The 22,348-nt window shown below is 40.5% G+C and overlaps 1 protein-coding gene across 5 annotated transcripts in view; it reads right to left on the bottom strand.

Moving 5' to 3' along the window:
* The window catches only part of PPIG (peptidylprolyl isomerase G), a 55,531-nt gene that overhangs the window by 13,336 nt on the left and 19,847 nt on the right, over positions 1–22,348 (bottom strand). For all 5 annotated transcript variants that reach the window (XM_062187674.1, XM_062187682.1, XM_062187690.1 and 2 more), the window contains exons 3-9: positions 21,666–21,742; positions 21,497–21,571; positions 20,990–21,097; positions 19,596–19,640; positions 17,577–17,664; positions 8,316–8,345; positions 8,092–8,231 (exon numbers count right to left, since the gene is read on the bottom strand). In XM_062187674.1, coding sequence (XP_062043658.1) covers positions 8,092–8,231; positions 8,316–8,345; positions 17,577–17,664; positions 19,596–19,640; positions 20,990–21,097; positions 21,497–21,571; positions 21,666–21,726 — 547 coding nt within the window. In that variant the 5' untranslated portion in view covers positions 21,727–21,742. The remainder of the gene's footprint in view (positions 1–8,091; positions 8,232–8,315; positions 8,346–17,576; positions 17,665–19,595; positions 19,641–20,989; positions 21,098–21,496; positions 21,572–21,665; positions 21,743–22,348) is intronic.

Genomic DNA, 22,348 nt, shown 5'->3' with positions numbered 1-22,348 from the left:
AGATATCACCTCACTCCAATAAATTGGTTATTATTGAAAAGACACCAAGTGCTTGCATGAATGTGGAAAAAAAGCAACCCTTGCACACTGTTGGTGGGATTATAAATGTAAATTAAATACAGCCATCACGGAAAACACAGAGGTTCCTTAAAAAACCAAAACTAGAATACCATATGATCCAGTGATTCCACTACTGGGTGTATATACAAGACAAATGAAATCAGTCCATTGAACGCCTCTCATGTTTACTGCAGCAGTATTGACAGTAGCCAAGAAATGGGGACAACCAGGTAAACATCCACTGCGAATGGATAAAGGAAACATGGTATGTAAATACAATGAATACTACTTAGCTACAAAAAGAATGATATCTTGTCATTTGCAACAACATGGACGGAGCTAGATACAGGTCATTATGTTAAGCAAAACAAGCTAAGCACAGCAATATTTCATTAATATTTGTAATCTAGAAAAATGGAACAAATAGAAGTTGAGAATAAAGAGGTGATTATCAGAGGTTGGAAAGAGTGACAGGGAAGGAGGAACGAGGAAAGGTTATTTTTACAGTAATAATTTATGCTTAAGGGGCTTGCAATATAGCATAGTGGGTAAAGTTGCTGCCTGCAACACCAGCATTCCATAAGGCCACTGGTTTGTGTCTAGGCTGCTCCACTTCCAATCCAGTTCCCTGCTAATGTCTAGAAAAAGCAGTGGAAGGTGGCCCAAGTGTTAAGACGACACCTGGGATGCCTGTATCCCATACCAGAGAACCTGAATTAGTTACAGTTCTGCTCCAGATTTTATTCCCTGCTAATGCAAAACCTGGAGGCAGTAAATAATGGCCACAGGTAAGGGCTCAAATAGTTGAGTCCCTGCCACCCACAGAGGAGACCCAAACATTTGAGGAGTGAATTTGCAGATGGAAGGCCGCTGTGCCTATTAAAAAAAAAAAAAACAAAAAAACAAAACAAAACAAAAACAAACAAAAAAAAAACAAGTCAAACTGCACTTAATGCTTAATCTACTCAACATATATAGCAACACCCTCATCTCTCTGAGCTATGGCAAAGATGGAGAGACTAACAACTGCAGTGAACTCTGAAGAGAAAACATGACCTGAGGTCATGTCAACTCCTTAAAAAACAGGAAGCACTTTAGTCAAGATAGTGGTTTCATCTTCTGGTGGTAGGTGTTCTATCCTCTACTCTGTCTCTTGACAGTCCTTTGTTGAAGCTCTATGGGGACTGCAGCTCTTAGAAGCCTTCAGTGTTCCAACTCTGCATTTGTTGCAAAGTTCTTCCTGACACAAAAAGCAAATCTCCAATCTCACAGAAACAAAGGGACAAGAAGAGTGCCCAGACTCACAAAGACCATCTACGGGTGGGCCCAGACAGTCAGATTTCTTCAGAAGTCTTTTTGTTTTCTTTCAGGAAGTTAAAAAAAAAGATTCTATATTTATTTCTTCTTAAACTGGGTATAAATCTTTCACATGAGGTTTTAAATATGATGATGATGAACACCAATGTGCTACACAAAGTTTTAGTCTGTTCCCAATTTTAAATACTTTTTTTTTTTTTATTTGACAGAGTTAGAGAGAGAGAGAGAGAGAGAGACAGACAGAAAGGTCTTCCTTCCATTGGTTCACCCCTCAAATGGCTGCTACGGCCAAAACTGTCGATCCGAAGCCAGGAGCCAGATGCCTCCTCCTGGTCTCCCATGCGGGTGCAGGGGCCCACCTCCACTGCCTTCCCAGGCCACAGCAGAGAGCTGGACAGGAAGAGGAGCAGCTGGGACTAGAACCTGGCACCCATTTGGGATTCCAGCGCTGCAGGTGGAGGATTAAGTGAGTCAAGGCGCCAGCCCCTCCCAATTTTAAATTCTTATAAAGAGGCCATCAAAATTATAAAGTGGATGTAAGACATGCTTTGCTATAAAAAAAATTATATAGATCCATGATAAAATTCATTCTGACAATATTCTGAATGCAAATTAAAGGACTATTGGGGAACAGATGCCAAATTGTGTGATGTCAATCATAAAGGTCTTTTCTGGGCCGGCGCCGTGGCTTAACAGGCTAATCCTTCGCCTTGCGGCGCCGGCACACCGGGTTCTAGTCCTGGTCGGGGCACCAGATTCTGTCCTGGTTCCCCTCTTCCAGGCCAGCTCTCTGCTATGGCCAGGGAAGGCAGTGGAGGATGGCCCAAGTGCTTGGGCCCTGCACCCGCATGGGAGACCAGGAGAAGCACCTGGCTCCTGGCTTCAGATCAGCGAGATGTGCCGGCCGCAGCGGCCACTGGAGGGTGAACCAATGGCAAAAGGAAGACCTTTCTCTCTGTCTCTCTCTCTCACTATCCACTCTGCCTGTCAAAAAAACAAAACAAAACAAAACAAAACAAAACAAAACAAAAAAAAGAAAGAAAAAGAAAAAAAAAAAAGGTCTTTTCTTCTTTCCAATGTGAACCAGAACAGAGCAAAATTGGCAGTCAGGCTCAAAATAAACTTGACCTTTCCAGGAATTCCTGAGCTGATATAAGTAAATAAAGGGCCACATGTCCAACTGTTGAAACTGGTAAGGGCAAGTTATATTAACTTACCATGAGTTTGAGGGACATATTTATAATTTAAAATGCAAGCTTTTATTATCTCAATCTCTTTTTTAAAAAATATTTACTTATTTATTTGAAAGAGTTACAGAGAGGCAGAGAGAGGGAGAGAGAGAGGTCTTCCATCTGCTGGTTCACTCCCCAAGTGGCCACAACGGCCAGAACTGGGCTGATCCAAAGCTGGGAGCCAGGAGCTTCTTCCAGGTCTCCCATGCGGGTACAGGGGCCCAAGGACTTGGACCATTTTCCACTGCCCTCCCAGGCCATAGCAGAGAGCTGGATTGGAAGTGGAGCAGCTGGAACTTGAACCGGCGCCCATATAGAGATGCTGACACTGCAGGTGGCAGCTTTACCCACTATGCCACAGTGTTGGCCCCTCAATCTCTTACTCAATATATAAGCCATACAGGACATTTAGCTTATATAATCAGAAGATAGATCCTAATACAAGAGACTTTAAAGACTATAAAACAAAAGAAAAATAATCACTTGTCAAGTACAGAAGATAAAAATTTTCTATATGTAGGAAGAAGCAGCACCTTAAAAAAATTCCAATTGTACTAACAACAATCTAAGGATTTCAGCATCAGAAAGTCCATGGTCTAAAATCTGCGAACATTTAATACTGATATAGGCTGCTTTTTACTGTTTATTTTTTATTTTATTATTTTTTTTGACAGGCAGAGTGGACAGTGAGAGAGAGACAGACAGAGAGAAAGGTCTTCCTTTTTGCCGTTGGTTTACCCTCCAATGGCCGCTGCGGCTGGTGCGCTGCGGCCGGCGCACCGCGCTGATCCGATGGCAGGAGCCAGGTGCTTATCCTGGTCTCCCATGGGGTGCAGAGCCCAAGCACTTGGGCCATCCTCCACTGCACTCCCTGGCCACAGCAGAGAGCTGGCCTGGAAGAGGGGCAACCGGGACAGAATCTGGTGCCCCGACCGGGACTAGAACCCGGTGTGCCGGCGCCGCAAGGCGGAGGATTAGCCTAGTGAGCTGCGGCGCTGGCCTTTACTGTTTATTATTAAAAATGTAAACGACTGCATTAGTAGGGCACCACTCAAATAGTCTCACCATTTCTTTTACTAAAAATTCAAGAGGGAAAAAGTATGCATTATATCTGTTATTTGTACCAGTCTCAGGTTTCCCAGGAGGTTATATAAGTAGTTCCATTATGAGTTGCAGTACAATATTGAAGAAAATGAAATCACTAGAATTAAAATGGAAGAGACAGAAAATTTAAAATATACATTTTGCATTCTCTATTCTCATCTGTGGTATCTAGAAACTTTTTAAAAACTATGTATGTATAAATATTATAGAGCAAATCAGTATACCTCAAAGATGAGAACATCCACTTAGAGCAATTTTGTAAGGAATTTTAAACTTCAATGAGTCAGTAATATATAACAGAAAATTTCAGAGTGGAAAAAGAGAGGGAGGAGATGCACAATTTGGGACATGCACAATCAGTCTTGCCCCAAATGATGGAGTTAGAAATGTGCCAGGGGATTCCAATACAATCCCATCAAGGTGGCATGTACCAATGCCATCTCACTAGTCCAAGTGATCAATTTCAGTTCACATTCGATGGCTCTGATAGGTCTAAGAATCAAAGGGATCACACAAACAAGACAAGTGTCTGCTAATACTAACTGATAGAATCAAAAAGGGAGAGAAAGATCCAGCATGGGAAGTGGGATACACAGCAGACTCATAGAATGGCAGATGTCCTAAACAACACTCTGGCCTCAGAATCAGCCCTTAAGGCATTCAGACCTGGCTGAAGAGCCCATGAGAGTATGGTAGGCATGGAAAGCCAAGATACCATGGAAAAGAAAAAAAGAAGAAGACCTAAATGAAAGATCTCTGTTAGTGAGATCCCAGTGGAAAGAACGGGGCCATCAAAGAAGGAGGTACCTTTCTCTGAAGGGAGGAGAGAACTTCCACTTTGACTGTGACCCTATCGGAATAAGATCAAAGTCAGCGAACCCTAAAGGCTTCCATAGCCCTGGCAGCTCATGACTAGAGCCTAGGGAGATTACTGACGCCATGAACAGGAGTGTCAAATTGTTAAGTCAGCAACAGGAGTCACTGTGTACTTACATCCCATGTGGGATCTGTCCTTAATGTGTTGTCTAATGTGCAGTGATGCTATAACTAGTACTGAAACAGTATTTTTACACTTTGTGTTTCTGCGTGGGTACAAACTGATGAGATCTTTACTAATTATATACTGAATCGATCTTCTGTATATAAAGATAACTGGAAATGAAAAAAAAAAAAACCTGGTGTTAAATTGGAAACGGCATAGAAAATTAATTAATTTTTAAAAAATATTATGTAGGATCTCTGCCTTTAATGTGCTGTACACTCTTATTTAATGCTATAACTAGTATTCCAACAGTATTTTTTTTTTTCACTTTGTGTTGCTATATGGGGGCAAACTGTTGAAATCCTTACCTAATATATACTAAACTGATCTTTTGTATATAAAGAGAATTGAAAATGAATCATGATGTGATTGGAAGGGGAGAGGGAGCGGGAAAGGGGAGGGTTGTGGGTGGGAGGGAAGTTTTGGGAGGGGGAAGCCATTGTAACCCATAAGCTGTACTTTGGAAATTTATATTCATTAAATAAAAGTTTAATAAAAAAAAATATATAACAGAAAAAGCTCTAAATCCCAAACTTGTGTTTAAGGCCCAATCCCCTGATATAATAAATAACTTAATCTCCTTGCCTATCTTCACCTGAAAACTGGGGAAATAGTATTATAGAGTTATGTCAAGGATCAGAAAAGATTATAGATGACTTTCACATTTCCTAACCACAACTATTCATATTACTACTCTCCAGATCAGTAAGAATAGTCTAATGTTTTATATATCTGAACAGGTTTAAAGGTAATTTTATTCCATTACTTTTAGAGTGTCAGACTCAGTATCTGTGTTACATGATAGCACTGGCTTATTTCTGATATAACATGTAAAGACCTAAAATATTTACTTAAAGCGAAGTTCTTACGGTTTCAGACAATATCACAAATTAATCATCTTAGTTTTGAATGGTCTGATCTAAGTGAAAGAGGTTTCTTAAGAGTAAAGGATGCTTCTGAATCTAAGCAGTGCATTTAGCAAAAATAATTCATTCCCTCAAAGTCTCACTTCTTTTCTTTTTTTATTTGAAAGACAGACTGAGATAGATAAAGAGAAATGTCCCATCATCAATTCACTCCCCAAGTGCTATCAAGAGCCAGTGCTGAACCAAGTCAAAGCCAGGAACCCTGAACTCAATCTAGGTCTCCCACCTGGGTGTGAGGGATGCAACAACCTGAGCCATCACCTGCTGCTTTCCAGGGTGTACACTGGCTGGAAAGTAGAATCAGAAGCACAGGCCTGCACTGTGGCGTAGCAGGTTAACGCCCTGGCCTGAAGCGCAGGCTTCCCGTATGCGCGCCAGTTGGAGACCTGGCTGCTCCACTTCCAATCCAACTCTCTGCTATGGCCTGGGAGGGCAGTGGAAGATGGTCCAAGTCCTTGGGTCCTTGCACCTATGTGGGAGACCCGGAGGAGGCTCCTGGCTTCTGATTGGCACAGCTCCAGCCGTTGTGGCCAGAGCCATCGGATGGAAGACCTCTCTCTCTCTGCCTCTCCCCTCTCTGTGTAACTCTTTCAAATTAATTAATTAATTAATTAATTAAAAAAAAAATCAGAAGCAGAGACAGGATTTGAACACAGGCTTCCTCAAAGGGGCAATGTGGCACCTTAACCATACTTAACCAAGTAGCACCTTAACCATAAACCCAAAGCTCTTCCCACAAAGTTTCTTTATCTTACTCTCTTCAATTACCATCCTCCACCCACTGTCTCTTTCTCTAGAAGAATATTTATTCATTGCACTATTTATACAACTACAATGAAACAAAACAAAACAAAAAGCCAAAGAGAAGCAAAATGGCAAATTACTGCAAATAAGAAAAAGTAGTTCCATGTAAACAAATTAGCAAGTATGATCTAACACAATTAAAAACACAAAAGAACAAAAAATGGGAAAAGACGAATGTCATTAAAAACAGCATTGGGACAACCAGATATCAACATGGAGAGGAATGAAATTTGACCTTTAACTCATAAGTCATATAAAAATTAACTCAAAATGGATTAAAGACGTAAACAGAGGAAAACACAGGGGAAAAGCTCCATGACACAGGTCTAGGCAATGATTTTGGATATGATTCCAAAGGCATAGGCAACAAAAGTGAAAATGTACATAAAACTAAAAGGCTTCAATATAATCAAGGAAGCAATCAAAAGAGTGACAAAGAGACAACTATGGAATGAGAGACAACATTTACAAACTATATACCTGAAAAGGAGCTAATATCCAAAATACATAAGGAACTCAAGCAACTCAATACCAAGAAAACAAACTTGATCAGAAACATGGTCAAATGACCTGAACAGACATTTGTCCAAAGACATATAAATGGTAGATGGGTATATGAAAAGAATCTTCAACACTGCTAATCATTAGAAAAATGCAAATTAAAACCACAGTTAGAGTATTACCTTATAACAAAGAATGGTTATACAAAGACAAAAAGTAATTGTTGGTGAGGATGTAGAAAAAAATGCACTCTTATTCATAGTCTGTAGCGATGTAAATTAATAGTTAAAAAACAGTGTGGTGATTTCTCAAAAGAAAAAAATGAAAACAATGATTAATTCCAATACTGGATATAGAATCAAAATAAATGAAATCAGTTAGTTGAAGAGAATTGTACTCTCATGTTCACTGCAGCATTATCCACAACACTCAAGAAACGCAATCAATCTATGTGTCCATCAATGGATTAATGGATTAGAAAAGTAGAATATATACATAATAGGATACTACTCAACCTTAAAGAAGAAAATCCTGCTATTTGCAGTAACACAGGTAAACCTAGAGGATATCAAGTAAAACAAGCCAGACACTGAAAGGAAAATACCATCAAAATTCACTTATATGTGGAATCCAAAACAGATGAACTTACAGAAGCAACAAGAAAAGTAGTGGTTAACAGGAGCTTTCGGTAATGGTGGTGGTGGTGGGATTGGTGAGGTGAGATGTTTGTCAAAAGATACAAAGTTTCAGTTAGATAAAAAGAATAAGTTCAAGGGATATATTATACACATAGTAACCATAGTTACAACAGTATATTGTATTCTTCATAATCACTAAGAGATTTTAAGTGTTATCACCAGAAAATATGAGGCAACAAGTTAATTAGCTCAATTTACGCATCCCAAAAGTACACACATTTCAAAATATCATGCTGTTCATAACAATCATATACAATTTTTATTTGTCACCTTAAAAAGTTAGACATAAAAACATAAAAATATACTTAGGAACACAATAATCTACTGTTTCCATCACTTGTACTATGACAAGCAGTGTGGCCTGCTTATCTTATGTTAGATTTCCAGAAACATATACTTATTCTTACCTTTAGATTTGGGAATTAGCTCTCCACAACTGAGTATCCGTACCTCAGCAAATGGTTTGCTAGCTGCATCTGTTTTCTGGTTTTCTATTTCTCTCACAACTTCTTGACCAGAGATCACTTGCCCAAAAACAACATGATGCCTAAAGAGTCACGAAAAGATGACTAGCTAAAAGCTTCTTATTTTAGTATTAACAAAGTATGTTGTAAAATAAAAGAATCTTTACCCATCTAAATGAGGAGTTGGCTTCGTTGTTCTTTTGCAAGGTCATCAGATCGAATAATTAAAAGAAAAAAAAAAAAAACAAAGTTAGCATCTCTTGAAAAGTAAAACAAAATAACTGTATTGGAAAATTGAAAACAAATCACATGCTATCTTAACAGAATATTACCTTAAGTAGAACACAATGCAAAATGTTTTCATATTTAAAAAATCTATTATAATTTTAAAAGCAATACCTACTAATTGTTGAAAACTTGAATGTAATAAAACTTGAATGACATTTTGGTGTTACTTTTATCCATTCATGCTTCTTACATGTAACTGAATGCTTACCGAATATATAGCCTACTGTATAGACATTCAAAATTTATCTTACTATCCTACTAGCTTACAACTTTAACAATAGTCCCTTTCAATCTTAACATCTTAGCAGTAGGCATTTGTCATAGCAGTTAAAATGCCACTTAAAATGTCTGCATTCTAGACGAGTGTGCCTGGGTTCAAATCCTGATATAGTTCCTGATTCCAGCTTTCTACTAATGCACAGAAAGCAGGTGATGACTCAAGTAGCTGGATCCCTGCCAAGCACGGTTGAGACCCAGCTGAATTCCCACCTCCTGGATCTGGGGCACAGTTTGGGCTGTTGTGAGCTTCGGGAGGTAAACTGGTGGATGCCAAGATTTCTTTCTGTATCTGTCTTGCAGATAAAAGAAAACTTTTTCCTGAACACTTCATGTACTTTTTTTTTTTTTAATTTATTTATTCACCTGAAAGAGCCACACAGAGGGGGAGGGGGAGGGGGAAGGAAAGTATAGGGGTAAGGGAAGGGAGAGGGAGAGGGAGAGGGAGAGGGAGAGGGAGAGGGAGAGGGAGAGGGAGAGGGAGAGGGAGAGGGAGAGGGAGAGGTCCTCTATCTGATGGTTCACTCCCCAACTGGCCGGAGCTGCGAGGATCCGAAGCCAGGAGCCTCTTCTGGGTCTCCCATGCGGGTGCAGGGGCCCAAGGACCCAGGCCATCCTCCACTACTTCCCCAGGACACAGCAGAGAGCCAGACAAGAAGTGCAGTAGCTGGGTCTGGACCTGGCGCCCATATGGGATGCTGGCGACCCAGGGTATAAACCCACTGCGCCACTGCACCAGCCCCTTTATGTACTCTTTTTTTATTTTTAAAGATTTTATTTATTTATTTGAGAGGTAGAGTTATAGACAGTGAAAGGTAGAGACAGAGAGAAAGGTTACTACTTTCCCAGGCCATAGCAGAGAGCTGGACTGGAAGATGAGGAGCAGGGACTAGAACCAGCACCCATATGGGATGTTGGCACTGCAGACGGAGGATTAACCTACTGCGCCATGGCGCTGGCCCCCCCATTAAAAACATTTTTTAAAAAAATTTATTTTAGGCCGGCGCCATGGTTCAACAGGCTAATCCTCTGCCTTGCGGCGCTGGCACACCAGGTTCTAGTCCCAGTCAGGGCACCGATCCTGTCCCGGTTGCCCCTCTTCCAGGCCAGCTCTCTGCTATGACCCGGGAGTGCAGTGGAGGATAGCCCAAGTGCTTGGGCTCTGCACCCCATGGGAAACCAGGATAAGCACCTGGCTCCTGCTATCGGAACAGCGCGGTGCGCCGGCCACAGCGCGTCTACCGCGGCGGCCATTGGAGGGTGAACCAACGGCAAAAAGGAAGACCTTTCTCTCTGTCTCTCTCTCACTGTCCACTCTGCCTGTCAAAAAAAAAAAAAATTTATTTTATTTATTTGAAAGGCAGATTTACAGACACAGAGAGATCTTTCATCTGTGGTTCACGCCCAAAATGGCCGCAATGGCCAGGGCTGGGCCAGGAGAGAGACAGGAGCCAGCTTCATCCAGGTTCCCCACATGGGTACAGGGGCCCAAGAACTTGGGCCACTTCACTGCTTTCCCAGGCGCATTAGCAGGCAGCTGGACAGGAAGTGGAGCAGATGGGACTCGAACTGAGGCACATATGGGATGCCAGCTTTGCAGAAAGCAGCTTAACCTCCCACATCACAACACTGGCCCCTTAATCTTATATTTTATACAATTAAAGCACAGGTCATATTGATATTCAGATATATTCTGTTGGATCCAAACAGAAAGATACTTTTTTACAAAAAACATCCAGGTTTCAGATCTCTTGGGATAATTAGAAGTTATGGTACCCAGCATGTGACAACAATTAGACAGAATTGAATATTCCTAATTTTTTTAACATGAGAATTAATAATTTAGTTTCTTGTCTTGTCCCAATAGGCTTTTTTTTTTTTTTTTGACAGGCAGAGTGGACAGTGAGAGTGAGAGAGCGAGAGCGAGGTCTTCCTTTTTACCATTGGTTCACCCTCCAATGGCCACTGCGGCCGGCACACCAAGCTGATCCAAAGCCAGGAGCCAGGTGCTTCTCCTGGTCTCCCATGCGGGTGCAGGGCTCAAGCACTTGGGCCATCCTCCTCTGCACTCCCGGGCCACAGCAGAGAGCTGGCCTGAAAGAGGGGCAACCGGGACAGAATCCGGCGTCCCGACCAGGACTAGAACCCGGTGTGCCAGCACCGCAAGGCGGAGGATTAGCCTAGTGAGCTGCAGCGCCGGCCCCCAATAGGCTTTGTTATCTGCCTTGACTAGGCTTTTGAATTTATTACGCCTGACATCAATTAAACTTCACACTCAAGAGAACTCAATTGAAAGTTGGGACAAAGCCTAAGCATTTTTTAAGCATGCTTAATTTTAAAATTAGTGTGTTTTCCTCATTATAACACTATATTCAATTGAACTTGCTACAATCACCTAGGAATGTAAAAGCCTAATATATTATTTTTATATATGTCTTTTACCGGTTACATTCACAGTGCATATATATGAGAAAAACCAGAATTAAAAAGTAACTCTATTTTGGTGCAAAGCATTCTGAACTCAGTGCATTTTTTATAATACACATTTTCCATGAACTTTTCTGAGATCCTTGCATGTAATTTGCATTGATATAGTCAACTCTCACTTCAGAGATTTTATATTTGCAAATTCTTACTTGCAACCCCAAAACCTGTGGTGTTTTCATGGTCCTTTGCAAAAAGATGAGTGGCAAACAAGTGTGTTGGCAAAGATGTGGAAAAACAAACTCCTATATAATGCTGGTAGGATGTAAAGTGGTGCAACTGCTGTGGAACAGTTGAGTGGTTCCTTAAGAAGCGAAATGTAGGGGCTAGCAATGAGGCATACTGGGTGAAGATGCCAACTACGGCGCTGGCATCTCATGTGGGCACTGGTTTTAATACTGGCTCATCCAATTCCGATCCAACTCCCTGCTAATGTGCCTTGGAAAGCAGCAGAGGATGGCTCAAGGTCTTGGGCCCCTACACCCACGTGGGAGACCTGGATGAAGCTCCTGGCTCCTAGCTTCAGCCTGGCCCAGCTCTGGCCATGGCAGCCATCTGGGAAGTGAACCAGCAGATGAAGATTTCTCTCTGTCCCTTCCTTTCTGTGATTCTTTCAAATAAATAATTTAAAAAATACCTCTAACTATTAAATTACCAAATGACCTGGAAACTCCACTCCTAGGTGTACAGCTATAAGAACTCAAAACAGAGACTCCAATGCCAATGTTTACTGCAGTATTATTCAAAATACTGTAAAGGCAGAAATAACCCAAATATCCAGATGAATGGACAAAGAAATGTGTTATAAACATGCAGTGGTAATATTATTCAGCCATCAAAACAAATGAAGTTCTCATACAGATTAGAATATGGATGAACCTTGGAAGCATGCTAAATGAACAAGATAGACATAAAAAGGCAAATATTGAATGCTATCACTTAAATGAAGTATCTAAAATAGGCAATTCAGAGTTAGAACGTAGATTAGAGATTACCAGGGGCTGAGGGAAAACGGAAATGAATACAGTCTCTGGGATGATCCAATAGTTATGGAAATAAATAACAGAGATTGCTGCAAAACATGGTGAATAATAATGACAACTACATAGTTACAAATAGTTAAAATAGCAAAATTTTACATTTAATGCATTATCCAATTTTTTTCCTAAAAAAATGAAGCTCTCTAAATACCAAAGATGTTTCCTTTAAATGATACATAAAAAAAGGGGCCACTGTGGCACAGTCAGTAAAGCCACAGCCTACAACACTGGCATCCCATATGGTATCCTGTGTCTGGATGCTCCACTTCCCAGCCAGCTCCCTGTGAGTGGCCTGGGAAATGCACTAGAACATGCTCCAAGTATTTTTCCCCTGCCACCCCCATGGGAGACTTGGATGAAGCTCCTGGCTCCTGGTTTCGGCCTGGTCCAACACTGGCCATTGCAGCCATTTAGGGAGTCAATCAGAGGCTCGAAGACCTCCCTCTCTTCTTCCCTCTCTTTCTAAATAAGTAAATAAATCTTAAAAAAAAAAAAAAAAAAAAAAAACAGAAAAAGAATGGTTATCTAGAAAACAAAGAGAGGAGCTGGGCTGTGGTGCAGTGGGTTAAAGTCCCGGCCTGCAGTGCTGGCATTCAAGATGGGCGTGGGTTCGAGTCCTGGCTGCTCCATTTCTGATCCAGCTCTCTGCTATGGCCTAGGAAAGCAGCTGAAGATGGCCCAAGTGCTTGGGCCCCTGCACCTGTGTGGGAGATCCAGAAGAAGCTCCTGGTTCCTGGCTGTGGATCAGCTCAGTTCTGGCCGTTGCAGCCATCTGGGGAGTAAACCAGTGGATGGAAGACTGACTTTCTCTCTCTCTCTCTCTCTCTTTAACTCTACCTCTCTTTGTAACTCTTTCAAATAAAATAAATCTTAAAAAAAAGAAAGAAAGAAAGAAAGAAAACAAAGAGATAAGGAGAAGTCAACACTCTGAGGGAAGATCCTTAGACTACCAAAAAAAATTACATGAACATAAGCAGCAGTTTATTTATGGCTAGAAAGATCTAAGAGAAGATAATAAAATGGTAATACTCTTTTACTGAGGATATGGTAAAATTAGCACATAGTTACTACTGATGCTAGAGTCAATTTTACTTCCTTCTGAAAATCCATGTCAGATTCTAATCATATATGAAAAGGCCAAATTGTGTAAATATTTCACTAAGTAAACTTTTTATCAACTTATATTAAAGAAATTTTAAAAATACATCAAACAAAAGATATGACAATATTCATCTGAAAACTGGGAAGTAGGGGTATTTGACACAGCAGTTAAGGCCTGCATCCCATACTGGAGTGTCTGAGTTTGAGTCCTGGCTCTACTCCCAATTTCAGCATCCTGCTAATGCAAAATCTGGGAGGCGCAAGAAATTAGGTCCCTCCCCTCACATACGAATCCCAGATTGAGTTCCATGCTCAGGGTTTCAGCTTGACCAGGCCCAGCTGTTAGAGGCATTTCCAGCAGATGGAAAATCTTTGACTCTATCTGCTTTTCAAATTAAAAAAATGAAACAGAAAGCAAATCAAATGTCCAAAAATGAGATTAATAAAGCATAATATAGTCAAATAATGGATTAATGTGTAATTATATACAAAGAGATTTATATTATATCCAGATGTTGATTACAAAGCAAAATGCAAGAGGTAACAAAGCTTTTAAAAATTCAGAAAGACTGGGGCCAGCATTGTGGTGCAATGTGCAAAGCTGTAGTAAGTAAAGCTGCTGCCTTCAATGCAAACATCCCATATGGGCATCAGTTTGAGCCTCAGCTGCTCTATTTCCGATCCAGCTCTCTGCTAACATGCCTGGGAAAACAGCAGAAGATGGCCCAAGTCCTTGGGTCCATATGAGGCACCTGGAAGCTCCTGGCTCTGGCCTGTCTCAGCCCTGGCCACTGTGGTCATTTGGGGAATAAATCAACAGAAGATTTCTCTTTCTCTTCCTCTCTCTCTGTAACTACCTTTCAAAAAATAATTAAATCTTTAAAAAAAAAAAAGACTTATTCATGTAGGGGAAACTGGCTGAATAAACTACAGTATATATACACAGAAGACAGCACTATGCAGCTGTAAAACTACAGTATATACACAAAGACGACATTATTATACAGGTACAACAGAATGATCTGGGGCCAGTGTTGTGGCATAGTGGGTAAAGCTACTGCCTGTTGCATCCCATATGGGTGCTGGTTCCATTCCTGAGTGTTCCATTTTTGATCTAGCTCCCTGCTAATGGCCTGGAAAAGAGCAAAAGATGGCCCATGTACTTGGACCCCCGCTACCCACGTGGGAGATCGGCATGAAGCTCCTGGCTCCTAGCCTCAGCCTAGCACAGCCCAGGCCACTGTGGACATTTGAGTAGTGAACCAACAGATGGAAGATATCCATCCTTCTCTCTCTCCCTTCCTCCTTCTCCTCTCCCTGTAGCTCTTTCTTTCTTTCTTTTTTTTTTTTTGACAGGCAGAGTGGACAGTGAGAGAGAGAGAGACAGAGAGAAAGGTCTTCCTTTGCCGTTGGTTCACCCTCCAATGGCCGCTGCAGCCGGCGCACCGCACTGATCCGAAGGCAGGAGCCAGGTGCTTCTCCTGGTCTCCCATGGGGTGCAGGGCCCAAGCACTTGGGCCATCCTCCACTGCACTCCCGGGCCATAGCAGAGAGCTGGCCTGGAAGAGGGGCAACCGGGACAGAATCCGGTGCCCCGACCGGGACTAGAACCTGGTGTGCTGGTGCCGCCAGGCGGAGGATTAGCCTGTTGAGCCACGGCGCCAGCCTCTGTAGCTCTTTCAAATACACACATCTTAAAAAAAATTATCTCCGGGGGCCAGTGCCTTGGTGCAGTAGGTTAATCCTCAGCCTGTTGTGCCGGCATCCCATATGGGTGCTGGTTCTAGTCCTGGCTGCTCCTCTTCCAGTTCAACTCTCTACTATGGCCTGGGAAAGCAGAAGATGGCACAAGTTCTTGGGCCCCTGCACTTGCATGGGAGACTGGGAAGAAGCACCTGGCTCCTGGCTTCGGATTGGCGCAGCTCCAGCCTTTGCGTCCATCTGGGGAGTGAACCAGCGGAAGGGAAGACCTTTCTCTGTCTCTACCTCTGTCTGTAACGCTACCTCTCAAGTAAATAAATAAATCTTTAAAAAAATTATCTCTGTATGAACTGATTTCAACAATATTTTGTTATGTGAAAAATCAAGAGTATAGATAGTATGCCAGCTATTCTATAGTAAATAAGGGGACACAGGCAGGTGGAAACTGAGGTTAAGATACTACTTGGCATGCCTGCATCCCCTACTGCACTGCCTAGGTTTGAATCCTGCCTCCACTCCCAATTCTACCTTCCTGCTGATGCATAGCCAGGGAACAGAAGGTAGTGGTTCAAGTGATTGGGTTCCTGCCCCCATACAGGAAACCGAGACTAGACTCCTGGAAGCCACGTACAGCCTGGCTTAGACCCAGCTGCTGCAGACATTTGGACAATGAACCAGTGGTTGGGAGACTGGATAACAAATCTATCTCTCTGCCTTTCAAATAAAATAAATACTTTTAAAAGAAGGGAAAACAAGAAAAAAATTGGTTTACATTTGCAAAAAAATGCAAGATGAACCAGAAACTAATGAGGCTGAATACTAACATGGATGGGTATGAATGGGGTGAACAAAATGGGGGAATGGGTACAGAGTAGGGTTGGGTAGGAATGATAGTTCTTTTTGTTTTGACCTTTGGAATCATGTTACTATTTTATAAACATACGACAAACCGCCCCCCCCCCCCAAAAGCAAAAACAAATCAAAATGGCAAGATAGGAGGGAGAACAAAATAAAATATAATCAGAAACAAAGCTAATATACTTGGTGATTTATAAAACATCATTAAAAAAAGTACTAACACAGGCCAATTTTAAATGTCATTTTAATCACTTACCCTCAACCTAAAAACAAAACATAACTATAAATAATGCCAACATATACTATGTTTTTTCCCATAAATACATATTTATTATAAAGTTAATAATACAATAAATATAATAATGTACTTTTCTAAAAATTATGGTCTCTCTCTCAAAATATCTTAATTGTACCATACTCACCCTTCTTCTCGTGATGATACAATGCTTATATGAGATGAGATGAAGTAAATGACACAGGTATTATGATATAGTGTTAGACTACTACTTAAGAGTTACTTGAAGGGGCCGGCGCTGTGGTGCAGTGGGTTAACGCTCTGGCCTGAAGCGCCAGCATCCCATATGGGACCAGTTCGAGACCCGGCTGCTCCAATTCCTGTCCAGGTCTCTGCTATGGCCCAGGAAAGCAGCAGAAGATGGTCCAAGTCCTTGGGTCCCTGCACCCATGTGGGAGACCTGGAAGAAGCTCCTGGCTCCTGGCTTCAGATCAGCACAGCTCCGGCCGTTGTGGCCATCTGGGGAGTGAACCATCAGATGGAGGACCTCTCTCTCTCTTTCTTTCTCTCTTTCTCTCTCTCTCTGCCTCTCTCCTCACTGTGTAACTCTGACTTTTAAATAAATAAATCTTAAAAAAAAAAAAAAAAAAGAGTTACTTGAACACAAGCACTGCAATACCCCAAGAGTGATCTGACAACCAAGACAGCTACCAGGCAGGCAGTGTATCCATGCTGTATATGTTGCACAAAGGGGTGATTTATAAGAGGTGATTCATGCTCCTGGCAGGACAGTGTGAAATTTCATTGTGCTACTCAGAATGGCACATAATTTAACTTATGCATTATTTATTTTAGAATCTTTCACTTAATATTTCAGAGTATGGTTAATCATGAATAACTGAGACTAAGAAAAGGAAAACTGCAGATATGGAAAGACTATAAGAACATCATTGCAGACTTTGGGATTCCTATTTGATTGTAACTTGATACCATTATTTTCTTTTTCTTGATGCTCATATTGTCTCAATTTAGCCAGTGGGAACCCCTCTAAACTGGCTCTTGTGTCCTACCGACAAGTCTCCATCACTTGAAAAATTTCAGCACCACAGTTCAGCTCCCCACCCACCTTTTTTTAAAGGGGAAGAGTTTATTGAGGGAAACTAGACAGACCGGAGGGAAGGGGCAAAGAAGGAAAAGAGGGAAAAGGAGCGCCTAAGAGAGATCAAGAGAGAGAATGAGAGAGTGAGCGAGCGAGATCAGGAGATGGAGAGAAAGAGCAGCTTCCCCCTTTAACAATTTTCTCTTCAAGAATTATTTCAACTTCTTCATTCAATTATCCCACCTTATGAATTTCTCCCCTGCTTACTAATGATTAATGGCAGGTACACAGAAAAACAAGAGACAATGAATGGGGTATTTTAAATCATCAGATCATAAATACTTACATGAAGAATTGTGAACCATTTGTATCTTTCCCTCTGTTGGCCATTGACAAGAGAAACTCTTTGTTGTGTTTAACAGCGAAACTCTCATCTATAGAGAAGCAACACTGTTATATTATAGACACAATCTCCAAAAAACTTCACTTTCACTCTTCTTCATAACTGATGTGTTTTTTAGTAACAGACACAACTTAAGACAACAAAGGTAGGTTATAAAGAAAGGATCAAATATGAATCAATTTCCCTTCCTATAAGTTTAGATTAGAATATTAAATTTTCCTATTTATTGCTTATAAAAACCAAATCCTTTATGAATTTCCTGTCTTTCCACTTATCTTGTCCTGTACAATTTTACAGAAAAGACAACATAACTGTTGGCTTATTTAAACAAAACACAAAACTTTCAGAAGAAACCAAGGAAGAAAACAGATGGGACTGGTGTTGTGGCCCACTAGGTTAAGCCGCCTCAGCTTAACATTGACATCCCACATGAGCACTGGTCTGAGTTTTGGGTGCTGTACTTTGGATTCTACCTGCCTGCTAAGAACCTGAAAAGCAGGGGAAGATGGTCCAAATACTTGGGCCCCTACCACCAACATGGGAAACACGAAAGAGTTTTAGGCTCCTGGCTTCAGCGTGGCCCAACCCTGGCCATTGTGGCCATTTGGAAAGTTAAACAGCAGGTGGAAGATCTCTAACTGTGCCTTTCAAATAAATCCTAAAAAAAAAAAGGGGGGGGGGAGGAGCATTGTGGTATAGCAGGTGAAACCACCATCTGCAGCCAGCATCCCTTGTGGGTGCCGGTTCAAGTCACGGGTTCTATACTCCCAATTAAGCTCCCTGCTGGAATCAATCAATCAATCTCTCTTTCTCTCTCTCTCTCTCTCTTCCTCCCTCCCTCTCTCTCTCCGCCCCTGTAAACAAGAAAACCTAAATTAGAAAATAAGTTTCTTTTAGTACAAAAAAATTTGAAATCAGTAATTCTTAATATACATTTCCATGTTTTCAAAGACCCGTCCATATGCATGGACTTCAAAAATTTTTTGTAGCAAAACAACTTTATTTTTAATTCCATTTACCACCAACTTTTCTGAAGTACTCTCATAATATTTAGTCTAGACTCATTAAGTTAAACCTATGCCATAGTATCACCTACTGCAAAGAGGGATTTATCTTTCAATCTTAGATCAGCCTATGGAATTTGAAACAAAATTTTACTGACACCCAAAGTGAAAATTGGGAAAAAAATTATTTCCACATTCACATGCTTATATTTGTCAAAATAATCTTCACACCGATAAAAATTACAGAGAAAAAACATAAATTTGGGGAAAACAGTCAACTTTCAGGACCAAGAGAACTAGAGAAAAAAGATCTAAAATTTGAATTTTATGACTAAGAAATATTACTGAATCTTTTAGTGAACTAGTTCTTAATCTAGCACTACAATTCTAAGATTTTAGTATAGGTCATTGAAACTCTTCAAATAAAATGATATACTACTGTTCCAAACACAAAAAAACTTACCTTTATAAAAAAATGTATCACACAGAATTTTCCACAAGAAAATTAACCTTCAGATTAGTTGAAGGTAGTTGAATATTAGTATATTGTTTAACGAATAATCTTGTTGATTCAATAAAGAATGACTAAATGGTGGGCATCTGGCACCATGGTTAAGTTGCCACTTGTGAAACCTGCATCTCATATTGGATTCCCTTGCTGGAATCCAGCTATTTTGTTTCCAATTTAGTTTCCCCGCTGATGTACACCCTGGGAGGCAGCAGGTAATGGCTCAAAAACCTAAGTCCCTACCACGCATGTGGGAAAACAAGACAGAGTTCCAGGTTCCTAACTCTGGTCTGACCCAGCCTGGGCTGTTGCAAGCATTTGTGAAATGAACCTGTGGAGGGAAAAATCCCTCTCTGTCTCTCTGCCTTTCCAATAAAATAAAATACATAAACATTAAAAAAATAATGAAATGAATAAATTAGAAAACATTAAAAATATAAATATTTTCACCTTCAAAAAATCCTCCATAAATAGATTCTCCTCCTCGTCCATTTCCTAAAAATGAAAAACACAGACTCAGAACCCTAAAGTTCCTTAAAACTGCTGTCTAAGCAAAGTACTTCTTACAAAGTAGGTACTCAAGACTTTTAAACAATAGTATTCAAAAGGATCACAGAAAATCATTAAAAAAAATTTATTTTGTCAGTAATGACAAAATTCCAAGTTACTTTCTTTCCTCTATGATACAATACAAAAAATGTGACAAAGTCTATTAAGATAGGTAGAAACTAGAGCTCAGATTCTGATGATGATTAGATAGGTTTTTTAAAGAGAATTAAGATATAACATGTATTGATTTATTTCAAAGATTTATTTATTTATTTGAAAGGCAGAGTTACAGAGAGGCAGAGGCAGAGAGTAAGAGAGTGAGAGAATGAGGGAGAGAAAGAGAGAGATATCTCCCATGCACTGGTTCACTCCCCAAATGGCCGAAATGGCTGGCGCTACGCTGACCCGAAGCCAGGAGCCTGGAGCTTCTTCCAGGTCTCCCACGTGGGTGCAGGGGCCCAAGTGCTTGGGCCATCTTCCACTGCTTTCCTAGGCCATAGCAGAGCTGGATCAGAAGTGGAGCAACCAAGACTCAAACTGGCGCCCATGTGGGATGCCAGCACTGCAGGTGGTGGTTTTATCTGCTACACCACAGCATGGCCCCCAAAATGTGTCTTTAAAAGCACAGTTTTAAGGGACTGGTGCTGTGGCACACCAGATAAAATGCAAACAATGATGCTAATATCCTATGTGAATGTTGGTTCCAGTCCTGGCTGCTCCATTTCCAATTCAGCTCCCTGCTAATGCACCTGGGAAGAATCAGAAGATGACCCCAGTGCCTGGGCCCCTGCATACACATAGGATACCCAGATTAAGCTTGTGGCTTCTGGCTTCAGTATGATGAGCTATGGCTGCTGTGCCCATTTGGGGAATGAAACAGTTGATGGGTGATCTCTTTCTCTCTGTTTCCCTTCCCCAAAAACTCTGCCTTTCAAACAAGTAAATAAATAAATCTTACAAAAAAAAAAAAAGATATTTGCGTCAATGGTTTTACAATAAAGAGGTAAAAACCATACTCATATTGTAGTAGATCACCAGTTATGACAAAATCAACCAGGAATACAGCATTTTGTACTCAAGTAAATTTTTGAACTAACTGATGCATCAAAGTAAAATTATTTTCTATGTTTTATTTTTTTTAAATAAATGTCTAAGGCAATTCTGTTTGACCAAATACTAAATGAAGTGAAATGAAAACTGGACTAAGATTCTTAGGGATTTTTTCAATTTTGAGATACAGTATTTAATAAAGAATACATATACATGATTTTCTTTTGTAGGAATCAAAGTCTCACCCTCACTGAAGTCACCACCTTGAACCATAAAATCCTTGACAACTCTATGAAAGAGACAACTCTTATAATGTAATGGCTTCTGAGTTGACTTCCCTGTGCCCTTTTCACCTGTACAGAAGAAAAACCAGTAGGACAATTAGGAGAAAGATAATCAAGCAAATAGTATTAAAGTAAAATTAATGAAGAGAGCCTTTGTCTTTTAAATTTACCTTACTTGAAATTTACCAGCTTCTTTAAACTATGGAATTTTCAGTCCCTTCAAAAATTTTTTAATGTCATTTAAAAATTACCCATACTTTCTGGAGTAGAAATTAATCTCTGATAAAATCCAAATTATGCCTAATATTTCTATAAAAATTACTTTCATGACCTTGTTAATGCTGCATAATCTTCATGTTAAGAGAAAGAATATACATGAAGAAAAAACCCAAAATATAGTAAATTAAAAAGTAAAGCATACCATAGTCAATGGAACTACTACCACAGTTTCTTAAAATGGGGACAAACCTGTACAAAGACATCGAAAGTTCTCACAGGTTTTGGGACACACATCAGAAAATAATTCAAAGACAACTCTTCCAGCTGAAAGAAAAAAAAGACAATTTAAATTTTCTTAATAGTTTAAAATATTAAATACTGATTTATAAATGCTAGCTAGTAATATTAATAATCTTACCAGGTTGATTGTTAATGGCAATATCAAAAAAACACCGAGGACGCTGAACCTTTATTCCCATGGTCCCAGGGCTCAATCTACGAGAAAAATATAGTTTCAGGCAAGCAAATTAAAACAGAACAGATTCTTACATAAATTTGTGGGAAAAAGAATTCTGGGGGGGGGGGGGGGGGCTGGCACTGGGGCGCAGCAGGTTAAAACCCTGGCCTGAGGCGCCCACGTCCCATATGGGTGCCGGTTCTAGTCCCGGCTGCTCCTCTTCTGATCCAGTTCTCTGCTATAGCCTGGGGAAGCAGTAGAGGACGGTCCAAGTCCTTGGGCCCCTGCACCCATGTGGGAGACCTGGAAGAAGCTCCTGGCTTCGAATCGGTGCGGCTCCGGCCATTGTGGCCATCTGGGGAGTGAACCAGCAGATGGAAGACCTCTCTGTCTGTCTCTACCTCTCTCTGTAACTCTATCTTTCAAATAAATAAATCTTAAAAAAAAAAAAAAATTCTGTGGTACATAAATAAGAAATGCAGTTTGAGTTTATCTTGATTTCTACTTCTTTGAGATACAACACATGGATTATTAGTGGTTTACTTTTAGAGATTAGATTGTGTTTTTTTGTTTTTTGTTTTTTTTTGACAGGCAGAGTGGATAGAGAGAGAGAGAGAGAGAGAGAAAGGTCTTCCTTTTTGCCG

This window comes from Lepus europaeus, chromosome 1, assembly GCF_033115175.1.
Source record: "Lepus europaeus isolate LE1 chromosome 1, mLepTim1.pri, whole genome shotgun sequence".
Lineage (NCBI taxonomy): Eukaryota > Metazoa > Chordata > Mammalia > Lagomorpha > Leporidae > Lepus > Lepus europaeus.
Note: the sequence above shows the minus strand (reverse complement) of the source record. Positions and strands in the feature narration are given on the sequence as shown.